Here is a 19,221-nt window from a genome sequence, read left to right as displayed (position 1 = left end):
AACCATGCCCCTCAACAGCAGGAAGTAGTTATAGAACAAAGAAGATGTCCCTTTCCCTTGGCAACATAATTCTCCTAAAAGAAAAGGGGGGAATGAGAGAGTCAATTCCTAGGCAGGTTGATAAGAAGTCTCCCAAGGAAAGAGGGGTCTGGACTTCTCAAGGAGGAGGAAAGGACAAACTTTTTTTTCCTCTACATTCCTTAGGATTATATAACAGTATGTATCCTGCTTGAGGACAGTTTCTGGAAAATACCTTCTGGCTAATCCTATTATCTTAAAATGTAAATTATGGGAGTGGGTCTAGTAAGGTCTTTACAACCTCCAGACATTCTTTTGATTCATGGTAATAACTAATTAAAAGGTATATAACCCCATTGCTAACACTAGCAAGGGGGCACTCTTTCTGCCCCCTTCTGATCTCTATGTCAGAAGCTTTCTCTATCCCTTTTATATTTTAATAAAACTCTATTACACAAAAGCTCTGAGTGATCAAGCCTCGTCTCTCTGGCCCCGGATTGAATTCTTCTCCTCCAGAGGCCAAGAATCCTGGCATCTTTTGTGGTTCAACAACAACCTTTCGTGCCAGTGCAAGAGACATAAGAGACACAGGTTCGATTTCTGGGTCAGAAAGATCCCCTGGAGAAGGGCATGACAACCCACTCCAGTATTCGTGCCTGGAGAATTCCATGGACAGGGAAGCCTGGTGGGCTACAGTCCATGGGGTCACAAAGAGTTGGACACAACTGAAGAAACTTAGCACGGGGAGGAAATAAGACTGGGGACAGATAGGATGCAAATAATATTAAGAATAATGACCACTTAATATGTACCTGGCACATATTAAGTACAGTCTGTGTATTATTTCACTTAAACCTCACATTACCTCTATGCGGTTATGATGAACATTACCACCAGTATCTTACAGAAGAGAAAACTGAAGCTCTGACACCTAGAATGGCTTTAAGCTGAGATTTGAACATAGGCAGTCTGACACCAGAGATAGAATGTGCAACTGCTGCATTATACTGCTGCCTACAAGGAAAGCAGGAAAGGGGAAAAAGAAACAAAAGACAAAGGAGCAATACATTTGAAGTATATAGATTGAGGCAACACAGTGTCCTGATTAGGTCTGAATTTAAGATCAAAGTTTTATCTCTTAAGATCAGAAGTCCTACCTCTGCTTCTAGTTCCTGAATATTTCTGGACCTCAGTTTCCTCATCAGTAAAATGGGAATAAAATTATTTCTTAGGGGCTTCCCTGGTGGCTCAGTGGTAAAGAATCCACCTTCCAATGAAGGAGATGCGGGTTCAACCTGTGGTTGGGGAACTAAGATCCCACATACCACGGAGCAACTAAGCCCATGCACCTCAACTTCTGAGCTTGCGCTTCGGGGCCTATGAGCCAGAACTACTGAGCCCACATTCTGCAGCTACTGAAGCCTGCATGCCCTAGAGTCTGTGCTCTGCAACAAGAGAAGCCACTGCAATGAGAGGCCCTCACACCACAACTAGAAAGTAGCCCCTGTGCACTGCAACTAGAGAAAAGTCTGCACACAGTGACAAAGACCTAGCTCAGTCAAATAAATTAATAAATAAAATTATTGTTTTAAAGAGAAACTATTTCTTAGAGGAGAATTCCCTGGTGGTCCAGAGGTTAAGACTCCATAAACAGGAGCAACTGATGGAGTTAACTGCATTCCCTGCTGGATTTGCCAGCAGTACAGCTCTCACTGCCCCTTATCAGGGAAAATACATTAGGAAGGGAAAAACATTTATAAGCTGTCAGGGAAATGAAAAAGTGGGTAGACCAACAATTTCACACATCCTGTTCCCTTTCCTAGCTGTGTTTTAGGGCAGGGGGAGGCAGAAGTGAGCATCAGAAGTATTAGCTTCAGCATCTCCTTCCTCAAGAAACAGATCCCAAATGGCTGCCCTCAGCCTCTGGTCACTTATAGCCTGGGTCAGAATTCCCATTTTTTCTTAAAGAGTTTTGTATTTCCATGTCCTTTTCACATCAGTTCAGTTCAGTTCAGTCACTCAGTCATGTCCGACTCTTTGCAACCCCATGAATCGCAGCACGCCAGGCCTCCCTGTTCATCACCAACTCCTGGAGTTCATCCAGACTCAAGTGCATCAAGTTGGTGATGCCATCCAGCCATCTCATCCTCTGTCGTCCCCTTCTCCTCCTGCCCCCAATCCCTCCCAGCATCAGGGTCTTTTCCAGTGAGTCAGCTCTTCGCATCAGGTGGCCAAAGTATTGGAGTTTCAGCTTCAACATCAGTCCTTCCAATGAACACCCAGGACTGGTCTCCTTTAGGATGGACTGGTTGGATCTCCTTGCACTCCAAGAGACTCTCAAGAGTCTTCTCCAACACCACAGTTCAAAAGCATCAATTCTTCAGCGCTCAGCTTTCTTTATAGTCCAACTCTCACATCCATACATGACCACTGGAAAAACCATAGCCTTGACTAGATGGACCTTTGTTGGCAAAGTAATGTTTCTGCTTTTCAATATGCTGTCTAGGTTGGTCATAACTTTCCTTCCAAGGAGTAAGCATCTTTTAATTTCATGGCTGCAATCACCATCTGCAGTGATTTTGGAGCCCCCCAAAATAAAATCTGCCACTGTTTCCACTGTTTTCCCATCTTTTTGCCATGAAGTGATGGGACAGATGCCATGATTTTAGTTTTCTGAATGCTGAGCTTTAAGCCAATTTTTCACTCTCCACTTTCACTTTCATCAAGAGGCTCATTAGTTCTTCTTCACTTTCTGCTGTAAGGGTGGTGTCATCTGCATATCTGAGGTTATTGATATTTCTCCTGGCAATCTTGATTCCTGCTTATGCTTCTTCTAGCCCAGCATTTCTCATGATGTACTCTGCATGTAAGTTAAATAAGCAGGGTGACAATATACAGCCTTGACATACTCCTTTTCCTATTTGGAACCAGTCTGTTGTTCCATGTCCAGTTCTAACTGTGCTTCCTGACCCGCATATAGGTTTCTCAAGAGGCAGGTCAGGTGGTCTGGTATTCCCATCTCTTTCAGAATTTTTCACAGTTTATTGTGATCCACACAGTCAGAGGCTTTGGCATAGTCAATAAAGCAGAAATAGATGTTTTTCTGGAACTCTCGCTTTTTTGATGATCCAGCGGATGTTGGCAATTTGATCTCTGGTTCCTCTGCTTTTCCTAAAACCAGTTTGAACATCTGGAAGTTCACGGTTCATGTACTGCTGAAACCTGGCTTGGAGAATTTTGGCCATTACTTTACCAGCGTGTGAAATGAGTGCAATTGTGCAGTAGTTTGAGCATTCTTTGGCATTGCCTTTCTTTGGGGTTGCTTAATTTTTCACATTTTCCCTGTGAGGTGTTGGGAATGGAGGATGTAATCTCAGATGTATTGAGTATCTTCTGTGTGCCAGACCGAATGCTGGGCACTTTCCACCAGTGATTTCATTCTGTCTTCACAATACCACTGTGAAGGGGTACAGTTAACTTCACTTTAAAAGTAACATCCTGAATCCAGAGAGGGCTGCTTCTTTTTTACGTACACTTTCCTCCCATTCCATACATCCAGCACAATGCTGCCCTAAGGTTATATCCTGCTGAGGATTTTCTGTAAAACGAATATATTCTTAAATGTCACCGTCCTTCATGTGCCAATCTTTGCATAATCCCAAAGCCCATACATTGACAGTAAATTGCCCCCAGTGGATCCGAGATTAAATGATGACTCTGTTCCTTATATGATTTTGTGCTAATCACTTACCTTCACCTCTAAAATAGGGAGAGTGGTATCTCCTACTCCACAAGGTTGTGAATATTAAATAACTTTCATGAAAGGGCTCTGTCAATTGGGATACTTCATGGAAACATTACTAAAAGAGAATTATCAGTCAGCTTAATCTCAAAAGAACCCCAGAATGGCAATGTAATGCTGACATTCGAACAGGTAAGATTCCAGATCTGCAACTGGGGTTGGTGACTTTGGGAATGTTAGGAGACAAAGAATGTAGAAATTCCCTGAAGTGACTGTTAAAGAAATGGCCTTTGATCATTATCAATGTGTGATTTATATAATCATAGAGACATCTAACTCCTTCACATCACATACTTCTCAAAGCCATTTTAACAACATTATTTCATATGACATTCACCAAAACCCCCAAGAATTAGTGTGTACCAATTAAAATTGTTCTACTTGCTTTATCACTATTTTACTTTTTCTAGAAGTGGCCCGTCTGAATTTGCAAAATCTTCCCCATCTTCCCTTCAAGGCCCATCCATCACAAAGGCCTCTTTGGTCCAGAACCCCCTCTAAACCCCCAGAACAATAGTCTCTCTGCTTTCTGAATCCACACAGCACTGTACACCTTAAACTGCCTCGTATTCTAGCCATTTGTATTCTTGTCTTAACCTCTGCCCCACCTCCCCCACCTTCTCACTAAATCCAAAAACTCTTTGAAGGGAAGAATGAAGAAGGAAAGAAGGATTTCTTTGTTGTTTTACAGCAGTCCCATTTTTTTAAAGCTTTTATTATGGACATTTCATGTTTGTGTGTTTATTGAAAGAATAGAGGAAATATATAATGAGCACCCATGTACTCATCACCCAGCTTCAGTAATTAGTAATATGAACAATATTATTATCTCATCTAAACTTCCATTCCTTCTCACTCTAGATTACTTTGAAACAAATCGCAAATAGCTTGTCATTTCACCCATATATACTCCAATAGAGCCGCTAACTTTTGCATTTCTGTGTCCTGTACAGTCGGAAGATTATTTGCATCTGCGTTCCCCACTACTCAGTGCACATCAGAAGATGATTTCTGAGCACGTACCATCTGCCAGACCTTGCACTCTGCTGTGGAGGTTCTGTCTGAGCTAGAGAGGCACACCATAACCAAGCCTCGGTGTCCCACACCAAGAATTGCTGCCATTCTTGAGAGTGAGCACTGAGAACCCAGGAGCAGGACCTCTAATTGCACTAACTCAATTGAACTGCAGGACTTCCCCGTAGCTCAAGTGGTAAAGATTCTGCCTGCAATGCAGGAGACCAGGGTTCTAACCCCTGGGTCAGGAAGATCCTCTGGAGAAGGGAATGGCAATCCACTCCAGTATTCTTGCCTGGAGAATTCCATGGACAGAGAAGCCTGGCGGGATACAGTTCATGGGGTCGCAAAGAGTCGGACACGACTGAGTGACTAACACATACAATTAAACTGAAAGGGTTTTCCCTTCCAGAGACTGAATTCCAACTCGCCGGGAGACACAGGTTCTCCAGCAGGAGGCGCTGCAAAGGAGGGGCGGGGATGGGGTGCGCTCTTAGTTCAGTTTTCTCCTGCTGCAGCCAGAGCCGGAGAAGACAGACAGAGCACCCACGCGGGTGCGAACTGCAGACAACGCAGTTTAGTCAGCGAGCAGGACGCTGAGCGCCAGGCCCTGAGAGGGGCCCCAGGGTTCAGGTGCCAGGCAGGGGGCAGGCCGGGCACCAGCTCCCCAAGCCTCCTCAGCGCTACCTGTTCCCCTGGGTGCCTCCAGTTCCCGCCCCAACTACCGCTCTTCCTGATAGAATCTAAGGAGGGCACGGGACAGAGCGAGGAAACACCTGTTTCCAACAAGAAAAGAGGTGGAGGAAAACCCCCTCCAGACTTCCAGTGGCCTCTCATCAAGCTTGTTCTCGAGAGCCTTGTAAAAGCGCGCCCAGAAAGCCAGAGGAGATCATTTTTCAAAAAGATCGCTATTTCTTACTCCCCCCTCCTTTTCCTAAGCTGTAACGTCCCTTTTTAAAAAATGCCTTCTTTCTTCTGTGGGGCTTCCCGCTCCTCCCAGATCCCTTAAGGCCCCCCGCCTGGGTGGCTGCAGGAACAGCGAAACCCCCCAGATCCCACATTTTGCAACTGCATGCGTTTCCAGATTATTCACTTCCTCAGCCTCCTGCCGACATACAGGTGGGGAGTGGGACAGGGGGTCAACAGAACAAAGAAACCAGGGACCCAGGCCAGGTGCCCCTCCGCAGCCTCCGACCAGCCGGGGAACAAGAAGGGACTCACGAACGCGTGACCCCACCCCCCCACCCCAGGTCTCACACCACTTTCGAAAGGCAAGCAGCCGGAGACCCCGCGGGAGGTGGGTGCTTCCCCCGCGCAACAGACAGACTTCCACGCAACAGGCCCGAGTGGCAGTGGACGCCAACAGCCTCCACGTACTGGGCTCCAGTTATTTCATCAGCAGTTTCAGAAAAACCTGCCAAAAGCAGTTATGCCTCACTGCAATGTGTAGCTTTTTCCTGCCATTTTTTCATAATAAAAGAGGGAGTGAAGCTCGCTCGCTCTCTCCCCCTCCACCCCCCTCTCCCAAAAAGAGCCAAAAGCATACGAGGAGGGGAAAACACACACACACACACACACACACACACACACACACCAATCTCCGAGGGGATGCCATTGAGGTGTGGCTTGTATTTAAATATCCAATATGTCAATGTAAGGGGAGTGGGTATGTATATAAAGTCCCGTTTGCATCTGATAGCTCGACGAAGCCAGCTATGAGAGGCCTGGGGAGATGGATGCGGAGGGGAAGCGGCACTTTGACTGAGCGCAAGGTCAGGAGCGCGCTGCCCCACGCTCCCCGCGGCTGAGAAGTTCCTTGGACGCGAACAGACGTCGACTCCAGCTCCGTAGAGCTCGGAGCGAGCGAGCGAGCGAGCGAGCGCCGCCGAGTAGCCCGCGCCCGCGGCTGGGAGAGGCAGTTCGCGCCCCGCGGCCCGGCTCGGCCCCGCGCGCCCCGCCATGGCGGAGGTGGGGGGGGTCTTCGCCTCCTTGGACTGGGATCTGCACGGCTTCTCCTCGTCTCTGGGAAACGTGCCTCTAGCTGATTCCCCGGGTTTCCTGAACGAGCGTCTGGGCCAGATTGAGGGGAAGCTGCAGCGCGGCTCGCCCACCGACTTCGCCCACCTGAAGGGGATCCTGCGACGCCGCCAGCTGTACTGCCGCACCGGCTTCCACTTGGAGATCTTCCCCAACGGCACGGTGCACGGCACCCGCCACGACCACAGCCGCTTCGGTGAGGACGCGGCCGGGAGGGACGGGAGGCTAGCGGACGGCGCCCTGGGGAGCCGACGGCTCGAGGCTGCGGCTTGGGGCCGGAGGACCAGCCTCTCCCGCCCCGCCCGGCGCTGTCTGGGCTCGTCGAGGCGGGAGGCCGCTGAAGACGCGGGCAGGCGGGATGTGAGGGTGCGGACTTGAGCCGGGCTTCGGCGTCGGGGCGCCCCGCACCCTCGGATGCTCTCAGGAGGAGGCGGGGGCACCTTGAGATGCGTCCTCTCCTTTCTCCACCCCATCCTACCTCCTCGGGGAGCTAGAGGGATTGTTCTGGGACCTGGACGCTGCGCTTCCCCTTTCAAGGAAAGCAGGTGGAGCTGGGTGGACGGGTGGTGGGGGTGGGTGGGAGTAGGAGCATCCACCGAGGAGATCGGGGAACGAGGCTACAGCGCGAGGCTGAGCCTCGACGGCAGCAAGGTTGTCGCGGCAGATTACCTGAAGCAGGAGGCTTCGTCGGCCATGGACCCTATGTGCGGACGGCCCGCGCCCAAGTGGCTTTTGGCCTATGGGGACACGGCAGCCTTGGCACCTGCCTGCCTCTGTGTTGCTCTGCCTGGGTTAGGGGCCAACCCAGACAGCACGGCGGGAGCTGGGTATTAGAGAAACTAGGAAAGCCTCCCGGTGGCCAGTGTGTAAGGGTACAAGCCCTGGGGCACATTTTGCCCGGGAGCTACCTCTGGACTCCTTGCCTCAGTGAGGAAACGATCCTGGGCCCACTCCCAGCCCCCCAAACAGGTGTCTCCTGGGCCCAGGGCAGAAAACACCCCACCTCTATCAAGGATTTTCTCTGCCTGTTCAAAGGGCACAGCTGCCTGTCTCACATGCAGAACACAATTAATATAAACCTTGATCTGGGACAGAGATCATTGTGTTACCATGCAAATGTGTTCACTCCTCAATAATCTGGCTGTTTTTATTTTCAATTTCCTGTCCTCTACTAAACTATTCAGGTGCTGTGACAGCTACCCTTCCTTGGGTCCCAGCATCCCCCAGTGTCCTCACTTCCTCCCCAAGGACCTTATAGGCCAAAGATACCTTTTGTCCCTAAGCCAGTGATAAGTTTTGCCTACTGGCAGGTCTGACACCCTTCCTTTCCCACCCCAATCCTCCTCCACTCCCCCCAAACTGCCTCATCCTCCTATTCCCCATGTCTTGCTAGAGCTGCCTCCAAGTGCACCATGGTAAGAAGCTGGGGGTGGATGAGGGTGGTGGGGGGACAGAGGCCTATAGCTGGGCAAGGCTAAGTCTAGCAGACAACTTGGGCCAGGGCTGGTCTTCCTTGCGGAGCAAGCAGGAACCCTAATGAAGTCTATGTCATCTTGGAAAAATGTACTTGGAGAGCTGGAGTACAGTAGGTTGTGTGTGGGGTGGGAGTAATGGAAGGGTACAGGTGTCTGTATAAACTTGCAGCAGGTCCTCAAAAGGGTGATAAGGTGGGGTGGGGGGGTGAGGGGAGAACTAGGGTTAACTTGGCTCCTTTCCCTTCCATTGCCAGTGACTTTGTAGTCCCATTTTGTTCCTCTTCAGAAGGAATAGGACTCCCACCCTGGCCTCAGAGCCCCCCAAAGCTCCCAGAAATGGCCTAAAGATATTGGGGTAGTTCATTCCTGAGCTATAGAAGAAAAATCCTGAAATGATGGAGAAATGTGAGGTGGGGGGGGCAGAGGTGGAGAAACTATGACCTTGACTCCCAGCAGCTACAAGTGTTGGTCTGACTCTGTGCCTAAGCTGAGCCCAATAACCTACAAGGTCAACGTAAATCAGTAATAGGCTCTTGGGATAAGTGGTCTTTAATTACCTCCCTAAGGACACATCTTGATTTCTTTTCTCTCTCAAACTGCTAAGGGTGTTAAGTTTAAGGAGAAACCAAAGGAAATAAACCTGGCAGGAGGAAGGGGTGTTTTCACTGCTGTTTAACTGACTGCTTCATTTTTGGGTTTTGCCTAAAACACACTCACCCACTTACTCACAGAGACCACCTCTGCATCACCTTCTCCCTTCCCTCCTTCCCTGGCTTTCTGGCAGATCTGTGTATTTCCTGTAAAGGAAATGATACGTGGTCAAAGCTGTCTCTTTGTAACATCCCTTACCAACTTTCAAGCACACATTTACCCTTCCTCAGTTTAGCTTTTGGCAAAGAAAGTGGTGGTGTTTGAATTTGCTGACTCTTTCCTCGCTCCACATTTGAGTTAATCAGCCAGGGTATTCAATAAATCGAAACTTTAACATTCCATAAGTGCTTTAGCAGTCAACATTCCAGCAGGGTAAAATAGGCCAGACCTAAGATATAAAATATTATAGATTTCTGCTTGGGGGGAAGAGGTAGTCTCCAAAGGCCATGTAAAGTAAATAGCTATTTGTTGTAATTGGAGAGCAGGGCCCCCAAGGATTACCCTGGAATCCATGCATTCAGAAAGAGTCAGGCTGAGCCCAAGAGCAGCCTTGACTCCAAATAATAACCTGTTGGCACAGCCTATGCTCCCCCTCCCCACCCATCCCCCATTCTGCAATCAGTAGCCAGGAGTATTTCAATCTCTGCCTGGCTGGTGGCGTTTACATGAGGTTCACAAGGATACTGACATTCCTGAGGGGCACCTGTGGGCTGGCAGAATAGAGCTTGGGAGCCAGACTGGAGGAGAGGCCTCTTGCCAGGTGGGATGCAACAAGCTTATGCAGCTGCTTTGGTTTTTGAGCTATCTGGTTCTTATTTAGCCAGGCACCAAAACAGCACTGCCTTGGCCCTGAAGGGCTGAAAGGATGGCTGAGGGCATTCAGACGAGTTATGGAACTAGATTAAATGACATATTAGCCAGTCATCTAGCTAGGTTCTGAAGCAGTGGGACCCAGAACAGATTCATTTTGAATGAAGCCATGGGAGAAAAAGTATAAGAAGAATCTGGAAATTATCAAACACAGGCCAGAGCCTGAGGTGGGCAGGTCAAGATGAAGCAGAGTAGAGGGAGGTCCTGGGCTTTGAAGGGGGTGAAAGTTCTGAGGATGAACTTTGTCTACTTAATACTTTGCTTTAACATCTTGCTGTTAACACCCCTCTCCAGCTGTAGTTGGGAAAATGTGAAACTGGCTTATTTTCTCTCTCCTTTCATGCTGGCTGGAATTCAAGAGAAGGTTTAGGAATATCTGTTCCATCATCATGTGCCACTGGGTTCCCACAGTTTGAATCCAGCAAATAGGAAAGTTGGCAAAGGGAAATGATGCCCAAAGACAGCTGGGCAGGGATGATTCCAACTGTTAGAGACCCCTGGTTACTGGACACAACCCAAGTGACTTCCTGTATGATCTGTCCTTTGGCACCAGGGTTAACAGAGTTGGAGAAAAACCGTGGTGACTCAAAGGCCACACCTCTTGGGTTTCATGATTTGTTCTCACACCAGGTCTTGGATGGTGAGATCACAAGCTGCCCTCTGCTACTTAATGAGCTCAGGGTGGTCAGAGACATGAGATACTTAGAGAATGAGGGAACCAAGACTCAAAGTGTAGAAGTAAACTGCCTAAGCAAAGCAAAGAACTGAAGGCTCCAGCAGGTTGGTATCCCTCAATGTTTACCACCCAGAACTGACTTCTCATTTCCTGGCCATACTGGCCACTCTCCTTTGAACACCCTCCTGGTTTTCTGTGGCCCTTTTTAAACAGAGTAGAATTCAAAACTATTCTTACTGTGATCTGAGGCAGAGTAGAATGGGGCAACCCCTGCCCTTATGCCAGTTACTAGATCTCAATCAATACAGTCTTAAATCATACTAATTTTTATTTCATATTTTCTATTTGTTTAATTAGCTTTTTAGTAATTTTTAATTTTTACATGACTAACTTCACATTAGCTTTTTAAAATCTCATGACTCAGCCATACTGAGCTTACCTTGTTCAATCAGACTCCATAAGCTGTTGTTGTGTATGTTTTGCTAAGCCACATCTCCCCATCCCAAAGATGGGGAGATATATTTAACAAAAATGCACAGGAACACAAAAGAGTAGTCCAACAGTCCAAAGTTTTCAAGAAAATATACATAGTTGCCTGGAGGGGGGAGGAGTATGGAAATAAAAAGAAATAGATAAATTCATGATTAGTACTTAAGGCTCACCTCCCCTCAACACAACTCCAAACACAAAATATCTTGTTTAACTGGTTTATGGACCAAAGTGCAGGACTTTACATTTATTCTAATCAAAGCTTATTTTGTTGGAGTCAGCCCATTTTTCCATTCTCTTAAAATCTCTGGATTTTTATTGTTACCCTCTCAGCTGTATGTCTTCTGGAACTAGGGTAAACAGTCCCCATGTCCTTTTATAAGTCATCCATTAAAATGTTAAACAGGGCAGAACCAAAACCAGAACCCTGTTCAGTGTAACTAAAGGTCTTGGCCCACTAAATCAGTATCTGCTTAACCCCTACTTGGCACCGGGTAATTTTCCCTTCCCCTCCTACCATCTTGTGTCAACCTCCTTTTCCAAAACTCTATTGTGTGTATGTGCTATGAAAGTTAGTAACCACCAGACTGAGAATGAAACTTGGAGGATGTCAATGCTACAGGCCAAAGGCTATGCTTTGAGTATTCTGTACAGTGGCAGCAGAAGAGAGTTACATTCTTTGAAAAGGTCTGTGTGTGCCCTAGAAGCTTCCATACCTGAATACCCACCCACTAGCCCGAGTCACTGGGGCTCTTCAGAAGACTTCCCACTGGACTCTTGAACCTGATTTCAAAATTGACCACTTAATTTTTTTAAGTGATCTTTAAGAAATCAGTCCTACTCCCTATATAGATTACATAGAATATTACTACCCTTAATAATTACATTTTTTGATAAGAAAGACAGCCAGATATGAGCTCATTTCATACCTTTGGATGCCTCTGGAGTCAGTTGTATCAAGTTTTAATCTATACATTGAAAAATAAGGCTAGAGAATATAAAAAAGAAATCTAGTTGACCATTGCATCTGTATCCATATAATAGATGTGTTATGTTAGAACAAAATTGTTAAGTCTTCAGTATCCCCAGGATTTCAGTTCTGGTTCCTTTTTCCCACTTAGTACTCAATGTCTTTTTTCCCCCTTGCTGCTGCTGGGTAAATGAAAACGTTTTCAAATTCTCACCTCTAACTTTGTCAACTAGAGGAACATTTCTGAATATCTTCCTCTTCCCCTTAAAGTTGCAACATCTCAAATCAGTATCAAGTCTAATACTACCTGCCAACTGTTTGCCGTAGATAGATTTAAAATCCACAGGAGAGAAGGGGAGAATGACAGGCTTGTTGGCCTGCGGCTGCACTGGCCAAAAGTACTTTTGAGGAGAAAGCTTTCACCAGGCCAAGTTTTGCTTCCTGCCATAGGACAGAGGAACAAACTTAGTGAGTGGCCTGTGTGGCCTTTGTTAGAGTCAGCTACAGGCAGTTGACAGCCTCATGTGGCTTTAAGGACATGGGAGCTAAGAGGGTACAAAACAAGTTCAGCCTAGAGGACAGCAAGGTAATGCTGTGAGCTCTGGGGAATCAGAAAGTGACTTTGGGAAGATACAGAAACTTGGCCACATTGTTTCATTTTGAAAGCTGCCCTCCTGTTTGTTGAAATGGTGGCCTTTAATAGTACCTTGAAATTATGAAGCTTTTGTAGCCAAAGCCTTCTCACAGTCTCTTCCTTATTATATGCCTAAGAGTGTTGAGTAGAGGCAGAGATTGTCCCCCATTTTACATATGGAGTGACTGAGGCCCAGAGAGACTCAGTTTCTTCTCTGAGGTTCCATTCTTGCTGCAAAAGATGGTTTCATCAGGTAATTCACCAAAGGCACATAGCACTGGCCTTCAGTTGGGGATAAAGGACCAGCTCATGTCACCTTGATAGCTTTCTGTTAGCTTGATATCAGTGATGGAAATGGAATTCATTGTTTTGCTCTAGGAATTCTGGAGTTTATCAGCCTGGCTGTAGGGCTGATCAGCATCCGGGGAGTGGACTCTGGCCTGTATTTAGGAATGAACGAGAGAGGAGAACTCTATGGGTCGGTAAGTTTAAAGTTTTTTATTTTTTTTTTCTCAGAAGCTATTACCACCAGTGTTTCGATAATGTAAGGCAAAACTTTATCTAGCACTTGAAAGCACTTTTGTCAACTTTAAAGGATTAGTGTCTTCTAGTCAATTCTTGACTGCCCAGGAACTTGCTACATAACACTTTCACTCATTCAGTCCCCATGAAAACAGAAGCTTTTCTGTGGTATAATTGCTTCTGCCTTCTCCATTAGAGTGTCAGCTCATCTGATAATAATAGGAAGCTGTACTGGTTTGTCAGTAGATGGTAAGGGTTTGAGGCATTAACCCTCCCAAGGAGTATATCTGATTTGTGATGGATACCGAGAGGAGTAGCCAACTAGCTGGCACAAAAATAGGCAGTGAGAGCTGGCCTTGAGATTGAGGATTCTGAAATTAAGAACAAAGTCCTTGATGTCCAAATCGCTTCAGCTGAATCCCAAAGGCCAAACGAAGCAAACAAACAAATGAAGAGTAAGGATTCCAGGGTCTGGTGACAGCCCTAAGTCCCCAGCTAGGACTGTATTGGCTGCAGCACATGTTCTCTATTCTGGAAGCCAGCCCAGAGCTGGGGAATGGTAAGTGACTTTGCTGATCTTAACCCTTCTGGGGGATCCTAACTCCTGGCTTTGGCTTTTGAGTCACAGAGTATACTTTCTGGCTGCCTGCATCCCATGAAATCAGAGCACATTCTTCCCTGACACCTAAGAGATAGGCCTGTCCCCAGCACTCAGTATCGGCAACCCCAGCAAGTAGTATTGTGGCTGAATCAAGTGTGAGAAGGGATAGAGGCAAGAGACCCAGGAGCTGCCAGCTTGAAGTAGCCAGATTGGAGGAACTTCTCAAGGAGATTTTTTTCCTGGCTTTCCAACTGACAGGCCCTGAGACCCTTCATTAGGAGAGATCACAGCTTGCCTCCCATGGAGCTTTATATAGATTCGAGGCCTTTGCCTGTCAGTTGACATGATTGATGGCAATCTCAATGGATTTGAACATCTTTAGCCCTAAATAGGGAAAAAGTACAGAGGTATCAGTGGGCATTGGGAAGCAGAAATTCTCAGGCTCAGAGTACCAGGTGAGCCCATCTCTTCCAGTCTCTTGCTTTCAGAAAAGATCTCACCTGAAACATTTTTGTGTGGCTCATGAAAGAGGGTGAAAGCAATACAGACAAGACTGTTTAATGTTATTTGGAAAGAAGATGCCTCAGTAATACCAGGAGATAGGCCTGAAATTTTCTAATATAAATGTGCTATTTATTAGTTTCTCCACCAGCAAGCTGGGATGGGAGAAATAGTCATATAATGGGCTCTACTTTATTTTCTCACCCTCACAGAAGAAACTCACACGTGAATGTGTTTTCCGGGAACAGTTTGAAGAAAACTGGTACAACACCTATGCCTCCACCTTGTACAAACACTCGGACTCGGAGAGACAGTATTATGTGGCCCTGAATAAAGACGGCTCACCCCGGGAGGGATACAGGACTAAACGACACCAGAAATTCACCCACTTTTTACCCAGGCCAGTAGATCCTTCTAAGTTGCCCACCATGTCCAGAGACCTCTTCCGCTATAGGTAACGGACCCCTAGTGTGATCTCTGTGACCCGTATACTCTGGGGCCACAGTTGTCTCTGGAAGCACTATACTCATAGCTTTTCAATCCTCTTTCCTATCAATTTAGATAACAAAGAAGCACTTACTGTTCAACTCGACCCAGCTGTTCCCTCATTGTTCAAAAGTATATATTAAGGTTGGGTTATTTTGGGGAGGGGTGTGGGGGGATGGGGAGGTCTAGAGGGAATCTTGTATATACTTTTTTCTTTACTCATGTTCTTTCCCCTGAGGTGGCACAAGAAAGAATGGGGCCCCCTACCAAGGGCCAGAGGTGTCTTGCCCCACAATCTACCCAAATACCTTAAAGTGGGTAAATGAAAGACCAAGGAATCTGCCATAGATGCTACCTACAGAGCTTTGGAGAAGTCTCATTAAGAAAATTCTTAGGGCTCCAGCCCTGCTGCAAGCCATTCCTGTATTGGCTCTGCAGATTTATCATCTGTCCTGACATGCAGTTTTCCTGACGTTGAAAGTGGGAGATGGGGTAGGTTGTAAGAAAATGATATTAAAATGTAAGCATGGATACTGTGCATAAAGACAAACTATTTATGAAATGTATATGCTATTTATTTTATATATTTATTTATTTCAAAATAATTTTATTTTTAATGAGAGATGCTATGACTGGATTTTCATCAGAAAGAATAAGGTCCTACTGAAACAGGATAAATGAGTTATCAAAGGCTTTTATTGGCAATAAAATTGTCTTTATATTGTAACCACTGTCTAACTCTATTGATTTGTACACTTAGTAAGATTAGAAGGTTTGTTGGCTTCTTTTGCTACTCATTAGAATCTCTTGATGTTGGCATCACACTGCCTAGCCTAGGTGACTCGCTATCTACAATATTAGCATTATCTAGGAGCCCTATCTGAAGTTCTTTCTGGTTTTGTGACTTTAAACTTAGTGGTGAATCAAAGCTTCAGAAAGGCCTAGACCATCAGCTCTTATGGAAGCTCCCATTTGTGCTTAGGACTAAGCATAGAGAGACCCTCCTTTGGAATTTGGTTAGGGCCCAAAGGTCAGCAACTCTAATTGGTGGCTTCTTACTTATCATATGAAGATGAGGTGATTTGAAATAAACAGCAATCAATAGGGAGAGTGATCTTTTGAACTAGTCAACCTTCCCTTCCAGAGGTGTTCTCCCACTCCCTCTCCAAACCCCTACCCCTATCCTCTACCAGTGTTTCTCCTAGAGAGTTATGGGAATCTGTTAACACATTTTCCTAAAGCAACAGTTCTTCAAGTATATGGCCTTTTTACCAGCAGCATCATCTGGGTCCTTGTGAGAAATGGAAATTATCAGGTCCTACCCCAGACCTGCCAAGTCAGAATCTCTGGGGGTAAGGGCCAGCCATCTGCATGTTAACAGCCTTCCAGAGGATTCCTGTGCACAATAAAGTTTGAAACCTAGTACTCTAAAAGAATAGTTTTCAGAAAGAATTCTTTTTGTATCTGAATGACTTATACATAAAGTTTTAGGATAACTTCAGTCCATAAAAGAAGAATGGCTCTAGTTGAAGTGGGGAAGACATTCCTGGAGCTCTCTCTTCTCCAGAACAGTCTCTTAGATATCTTGCTTTAAAATCCCTGACCCCTTTACTGATAATTACTGAGGTGGGAGTATAGGGCTATTTGCATTTTCAAAGCAAATGCTGTCTGGACACAAGAACCGAAGGAATAAAAGTCTCGTAGAAGGTTTGGGGTTAGGATAGTTTCTCCTGATGCTCCTTAGTGACATCCACTATTTTCCCAACTGATTGGTGAAACAAATAGTTTAGATAGCAGCTCACTTAAAAGTCAAAACCATAAACTCTATAGAAGTTCATCCAAATCTAAGTACCCAACAGAGAATACATACATGAAAGAGCAAATAAGGCTGTATGATAGAAAGTGCTAAGTTGCACCATGTATGTGATTACAGACTAGAGTGCTTGCCAATGGAACCACCAAGGCAGAGATTACACAGGTCTGAGGTGAGTAGGGAAAGTTTCTTAAAAGGGGTAATGCCCCACTTTGAAGAACCAACAGGAGGGTTTGGAGAGCCAAGAGGCTGATGGCAATGTCTGTTGGGCTACAGGGAAGAAACACCACCTCTAGAGATCTCTGGGAGGAGGGTAAAAATCAGCTGTGTGACATTTTTTATCACATTTTTAATGTGCATTATACCTTTATTTTAAAGCCAAAATTTTACTATATTCTGTATGGTCAACTACCTAGATACATAGCCCTAACTTCTGAGGGCTTGTGAGATCCGTTTTAACCAATAGGAAGCAGGCACTTCCCTGTGAGTAGAGCCAGTATTACTCTAGCGAGGCACTTGACATGGGCCTGGCAAGGCCGCAAGCACCATACTACAGGGTGGGATTTACAAGGAAAATGTCAATGTAATGAAAAGGAAAATATTCCAAATGCTAGGGTCAGGACTTACCTTTTTCCTCTGAGTGGAAGTAGAGGGCAAAAGAACAGAAGAAGAATCCCAAGATGCAGAATGAGGTCAAATGGGAGGCATTCTTGGAACTTTAGGAATAACGATGAATAGGGCACATTGCTAGAAAATGTCAATAGGCATCTGTTCCCCTGGTCAGAAAGAAGGAAAAGATAAATTCTGGAAATGAAAATATAAGATGGATGACCTAATACCACTAGATCAAATCAGCAGCTAATGACACCATATCCCCAAAGTGTTAAAGTAATGGATTTTGTGCCAACCAGTTATGACCAACCTAGATAGCATATTAAAAAGCAGAGACATTACTTTGCCAATAAAGGTCCATCTAGTCAAGGCTATGGTTTTTCCAGTGGTCATGTATGGATGTGAGAGTTGGACTGTGAAGAAAGCTGAGTGCCAAAAAACTGATACTTATGAACTGTGGTGTTGAAGACTCTTGAGAGTCCCTTGGACTACAAGGAGATCCAACCAGTCCATCCTAAAGGAGATCAGTCCTGGGTGTTCATTGGAAGGACTGATGCTGAAGCTGAAACTCCAATACTTTGGCCACCTGATCCGAAGAGCTGACTCACTGGAAAAGACTCTGATGCTGGGAGGGATTGGGGGCAGGAGGAGAAGGGGACGACAGAGGATGAGATGGCTGGATGGCATCACTGACTCGATGGACGTGAGTTTGAGTGAACTCTGGGAGTTGGTGATGGACAGGGAGGCCTGGTGTGCTGCAATTCATGGGGTTGCAAAGAGTTGGACATGACTGAGCGACAGAACTGAACTGACTGAGAGGGGATTGTAGAGTCATAAGCTCTGGACCTCTGGTTTTGGATGAAAACATGCACAGAGACAATTTCTTTTCATCCCCTCCCAGTGTTTAGGGTGTTCCTGGAACAAAACAAACGTAGGAAATGTTTGTTGAATCAACAATGGTTGGTTGAAAGAATGAATGAGTAAATGAGTGAATGGACAAAGACATAGAAACTTTTAGCAAAGAGATATATAATGCAAATGCCATGCTAGAGAGAGCAAATGCATTATATAGCAATCATCTGAACTATTAAGTTTCCAGTACACTTAAATATGCATGGTGACAAACTAGACTCTATCTTAAGAAAGACAGTGAATTCCCCATCATTGGAAGTGCTTAAGCTGAGGCTAGACAAACTTGACAAGGATATTTTATCATTTGCATGGAACAAGGTGAATGTTAGATACAAGTGACAGAATATGGTGGCATTATTTGTGAACTACATACTCCATGGGACCCCCAGATTTCTCACGAGCACCTGTACTGTTTCAAGAAAGAGTATATAAGACCTAGGAATGCTACAACTTCTATACACAACTGCTATTCCAGACCAAGAGAAAGACTGTACACCAGAGTTTCCAAACTTGGAGTTCACAAGGTCCTTAAAGGTCCACAGAAGGCCCTCTGGGCTTGAACTCCCAGAATAGTATGCAAATTTTTATGTGTACATACATTTAATCTTCCATTAGTTCTCAAAGTTTCCTCTCAAATGTTAGGAACCACTACACTTTAAGTTTGGCGACAGAGAGGTGGGAGTGAGGGGAGGGAGGAGCTGGGTGGGCTTCACTGCTTAGTGGCTCTGAACAAAGTTCAACCCAGGACCAGCCCTGACAACATTTCTGATGGCAACAAGACTCTCTTTCCCCTCCCTGTGCAGCCCTCTTTTCACCTCCACTGCCACAGCCAAACGTTGTTCATGGTTAAGAAACAATGAGAGACTGAACCCACCAGGTCCAGACACAAGGAGCTTATCAGAGCCATCAGAGGAAACTCCCTCCCCAAAGGAATTTAATCAAAGGTTTAAAATAATAATAAAAGAACCCAAGTTTATATTACCTTCAGGTCACTGTGGTGCTCTGCCACTGCATCCCTGGCTACACAGAAATCCAATTCAGGTTCCAGGCTCTGGTGAGGCTGCAAGTGACACAGGCTTTGTCCAAGTTGCCTAGAGCACAGGCTTCACCTTCCTCCTCCTGACTCTTCAGCTGATCT

The 19,221-nt window shown here is 45.7% G+C and overlaps 1 protein-coding gene across 1 annotated transcript; it reads left to right on the top strand.

Moving 5' to 3' along the window:
- The first annotated feature begins 6,541 nt into the window (after positions 1-6,541).
- On the top strand, positions 6,542-15,473 carry FGF16 (fibroblast growth factor 16). The gene is made up of 3 exons (XM_061409657.1): positions 6,542-7,067; positions 13,015-13,118; positions 14,473-15,473. The coding sequence occupies exons 1-3, from the start codon at positions 6,794-6,796 to the stop codon at positions 14,716-14,718; spliced, it is 624 nt and encodes a 207-aa protein (XP_061265641.1). The 5' UTR covers positions 6,542-6,793; the 3' UTR covers positions 14,719-15,473.
- The last annotated feature ends 3,748 nt before the right edge of the window (positions 15,474-19,221 follow it).

Source organism: Bos javanicus, chromosome X (assembly GCF_032452875.1).
Source record: "Bos javanicus breed banteng chromosome X, ARS-OSU_banteng_1.0, whole genome shotgun sequence".
NCBI lineage: Eukaryota > Metazoa > Chordata > Mammalia > Artiodactyla > Bovidae > Bos > Bos javanicus.
Note: the sequence above shows the minus strand (reverse complement) of the source record. Positions and strands in the feature narration are given on the sequence as shown.

Bases quoted from the DNA above. Each gene is read 5' to 3' on its own strand.
- FGF16 (XM_061409657.1), top strand. From the start codon at position 6,794: ATGGCGGAGGTGGGGGGGGTCTTCGCCTCCTTGGACTGGGATCTGCAC. The intron at 7,068-13,014 runs GTGAGGACGCGG...GTTTTGCTCTAG, and splicing joins CCACGACCACAGCCGCTTCG to GAATTCTGGAGTTTATCAGC. The intron at 13,119-14,472 runs GTAAGTTTAAAG...TCACCCTCACAG, and splicing joins GAGGAGAACTCTATGGGTCG to AAGAAACTCACACGTGAATG.